Source organism: Phytophthora infestans, genomic scaffold (genome assembly GCF_000142945.1).
Source record: "Phytophthora infestans T30-4 supercont1.410 genomic scaffold, whole genome shotgun sequence".
NCBI classification, from domain to species: Eukaryota; Oomycota; class Peronosporomycetes; order Peronosporales; family Peronosporaceae; genus Phytophthora; species Phytophthora infestans.
The window spans coordinates 29,254-33,388 of NW_003303350.1; the positions used below are offsets into that span (position 1 = coordinate 29,254).

The window sequence follows — 4,135 nt, forward strand, 5'->3', positions numbered from 1 at the left end:
CATGAAGAGAAGCTACGTATTGAGTGGCAGAGACTCGTACGAATGAGGCACTACGTAGCTCTCGACTGCTTAAAGCACCCCATGGAGTCCGACCGGATGCGATTGTGGCTTAACGGCACCGATGGGAACCTGATAACAAAGACGAGCTTATCTCGGTAAGATATATTTGTGTCTATCTACATAAACAGCGACCTGACAGTACAAAATGTGTATTTTGAATAGAGCTGCGTTCGAGATCCTATTAGAGCGTTTTGCGCTTTGTTTTGAGCTTCCTCAGTACTCTCCGCGTGGGGGGAGACCCAGGAAGTTACAGCACCACCATCAGGTTCTGGGTCTGTTGTTGTCGTTTTACGTAGGTACCGTGAAAAGGGAATCGCGTTGCCTCATGTTTGCTGTGCCACCCTCCACACTCTCATGCGTGTTAAATGCTGCGGAGGACGCCATGTCTAGAGCTTTAAATGGCTTTGCACCTGCGCGAATTGTGTGGCCATCACCACTTCGACAAAAGGTTTTGGCAAAGTTAGTGGAAGCCCGCCAGCCGCTCTGGTCGATCACAGTGATCACGAGTCTCGTCACGAACGAAGTCAAGAGACCGATTGATAGTAGTAGGCGCTACCATTCCGGGGCTAACACATATTAAACACAAACACTAATCGGGTTAACGCGTACGCTTCTCTTAGACGATACTCCAAGCTACAAGGTGATGATGAAGAAAAGCATCACCTTGTAGCCGCACCTAGGAGCTTGAAGGCCATTGCGAAAATGTTCTGCCTCATACCTGAGGGCCAATAGTACCATAGCACAAGTTAACAAGTTAATAAGGTCGAACAAACAATTCGGCGGGAGAATATGCCCTACTTACAACCACCGCGAGTCTGATTGTGCGGTAGGAAAATGATTTTGGAATGAAGTGAGGCCGCGGTAGGCGCGAAACTTAGCGCCTTCGAATCGCTTACGCTTTTCAACTTCAATTTTATGAAATGTGCTAGTTAGGGGAATCGCTTAATCATATACAGAATACAATTTACTTTTTAATTAGTTGCTAAATAGGGGTGCGTGATTAAAGCGGATAAAACGGGAAGTTTGGTGAGACGACTTTCTCGTCTCACCAAACTTTGCAGTATTATCACGAAGCCGTTTAATCCACCCTAACCCCAGTGATTAAATTTTTTTATGAGGCCTTTGAAAGGCACCCAGTGGCTAATTCTCAGTTTTGCTTAGCTGAAATTGAGTAGTTTTGTGAAGCATGGGCTACAAAAATTTTATGACGATACTGGAATTATCGTACTAAAGTTTTCATCATTACTGAAACAAATATTCCATTCTAAAAAGCTCATATTTTTTTTAACTGCAATGTATCATTCGAAAGACATGATACCATCCGAGTCTAAATCGGAATCAGAGTCTCTGTGGACGCGAGGATATCGAGCATGTTGCTTACTTGAGGAAGTTGTCGTGATTCAGCGCTCTGGTAATCGTCTTTTTCCTTCTTCTTGACGGCGTAGCAGTCATCCGTATTGCGAGCTCGTCTTGTAAAAGGAACACCACTTGTCACTCTTGGACTTCCGCTCGGAGCCATCCCTGTACTTATTACTGTCTTTATCATGACTCTTAAAGACGCCCTTCACTCCGTGTTGGTATTTGGTCCTACCATGATGTTGCTTCCCTTCCTTTTTCTCACGTGTCGAAAGTTGTTGTTCAGCCTTCTCGATGCGTGAGAAGTAGAGCACAAGCTCGCTGAGCTTGTCGTGCACAATATCTGAAGCTACCAGCTTGTCTTGCCAAGCTCGCGGCAGTCCTCGCTTGAGGTAGATACAATGCTGCACCTCGGGCACTTCTTCGGCGTTCAGTGGTAGTTCTGCGAGCATACGGACATGTATCCTCACACGGTGGGAGAACTTGACGACTGTCTCATCGCGACGCTTCTCCCTGGTCCAGAGCTCGTTGTCCAAGTCTTCGCTGAAGTCTGCGGGAGCCGACAACTGACCCACGTCTGCAAAGAGCTCCTCGAAGTACTTGACCGTGGTGAAGGCGTCAATGGCGGCTTGCTCGACTTCAGGCCCCAAATCCCCCTCGATGGGAGCAGCGAGGTGGTGGGACTTTTGCTCGTCAGTTCACTACTTCTTGCAAAACTAGACTGCGAAATGGACTGCTCCACTTGATCTAGTCTCGAGCTCGTCCTCCACGGAACCTTTTAATCTTGATGGTAGCAATCTCCGCAGGAGTTGCCGCGGTCGCCGGTGTGACTACCATCGTGTTGGCTACTAGTCCAGTCTTGTTCAGCGCCCCATGCTTCATAAGGTGTTGGTTGATTGTCTTGATTCTCTTGTTTCCGATTTTCATGTTTGATATACCAAAAGGGCACGCCAGGGGCTTGCAGAGGGGTGTATCGCGTCCAAAGGCCCTGCAGGTGGGGAACTGCGGAGCTTGAGGTAAGATGGAGAATAATTATAGATTTAGACTGTCTCGTGCTCTAGCCTACTTTATATAGCTCTTACCTTGAAAATCTGAGGTTCTTACTTGTGCAATCAGGTGTCTTCTGGAATCCACAATAAGTGGGTACGCGAGCGATTCCTTCACCCGCAATTTAGCGGTCGAATCACCTGTATCAAGGCAACGATGGCCCTGAATAGACTACAGCGAGCGGTGCGGCACTGGCACGTAGCTCTTCGGTAGGGCTTACGAAATCAAACTTATTCTAAATTCGTACAATCAACCCGTCCAAACGCTGTACACATTCGCGACTGTTTCGCGATTGGCTTTCCGATATTAGTTCTGGATACCGGTAATTCATGCAGCTACTGCACTGCGACCACAAGAAGGATATTGGTGGGATTCTTTACGCTGAAGTTTCTTCACTTCAGCGTAAAGACTCCCCGGACAACATTCACGGAGATAAAATTATTTCTGCTTGTCGTAATTTACCGTGATGCTACGCTTGGCCGCCACAAGCGACCACCTGTACAAAGGATACCAGATACAAGTATAATAGTACATCACCACTTGATTAAAGTAGAGGAGTTGTTTCTCATACAAGCTGAAATGACACGCTATACAGGTGTATACATGTAAGTGCTGATGTAAGTTTTACGTTAGTTTGGGCTCTGAGTATAAAAGGCTAGAGTAGTTTTGGGTCGGAATGGATATAAAATCCAGAGAACAAGTACCGCATCGCGTCCTAATCTCAACCTATTGTACGCTGTCTCTCCCAATTGCCTTGGAAACGTGCAGCTAACTGTTATAAATAAAGCGCTGCCATTGGTCATAATCGAAGTTCGCTTAGGACAAAACTTCGTTTGCGACAGGGGCGATGCGGTACTACATGTCCGTAGTGAAAATTAACGGTGGTGTTGATAAACTCAAAACATTAAATGTATTTTGTTTTTTAAGGGAAGTACTTCTGTAGACTGCACTTCGAAGTTATCGTCTACTTTTTCTGGAAATTGAGAAACCGCATCGCCAAAAGTGTCAAAACTCGGATGAAAAGCACGATTCCGAACAAGATACCGCAGTTTCTCCAGATGTGTTCGTGCTTCATACCGAAGTTGACTTCAAAGTATTCCTTTACGATAATCCCTTCGCGCAACGATGGTGGCGCGTTCGACAACTCGTTGCATCCAATGGCACTGCTGCCTTCACTAGGGCAATCGCCAAACACAATAGTGCACAGCGCCGACATTGTGTAGGTGAACGGATTGATGTGGTAGATCCATTTGACGCCTGTAGGCAGCTCCGAGGCGGGGGGACTGAAGCCCGCGAACAAAAAGGTGAAGAGGCTCACGAGCATTCCCAGGATTTCCGCCACCTCCACATTCGGGGTCGCAAACACAACAAGCTCGGCGAGATACTCTTGGAACAGCACACCCAACGACAAAACGAGGTAGAAAGTGAAGAAAGCCTCAGCACCGGTGAAGCCCACAATTGGATAAAAGACTGCCATGAAGAGCAACACACCCGCGAAAGTGTACGGAATCTCGATGACACTTGAGCCGAAGAAGTACCAGAACGCGTTGTACGTTTGAGCCGCACGCTCGCGATAGAATGCCGAACGCTCCTTCCGCGACGACTGGGAGAAACCCGGTGAACGCGAGGATCCGGATGAAACCCAAGGGGTGGAACCGACGATTTCCAATCC

At 47.3% G+C, this 4,135-nt stretch overlaps 1 protein-coding gene across 1 annotated transcript; it reads right to left on the reverse strand.

Moving 5' to 3' along the window:
• Positions 1 to 3,427: 3,427 nt before the first annotated feature.
• Positions 3,428 to 3,940, reverse strand: PITG_21728 (ATP-binding Cassette (ABC) Superfamily; the record flags this gene model as incomplete). The annotated part of the gene is made up of 1 exon (XM_002894824.1): positions 3,428 to 3,940. The coding sequence occupies one exon, from the start codon at positions 3,938 to 3,940 to the stop codon at positions 3,428 to 3,430; it is 513 nt and encodes a 170-aa protein (XP_002894870.1).
• Positions 3,941 to 4,135: the final 195 nt, after the last annotated feature.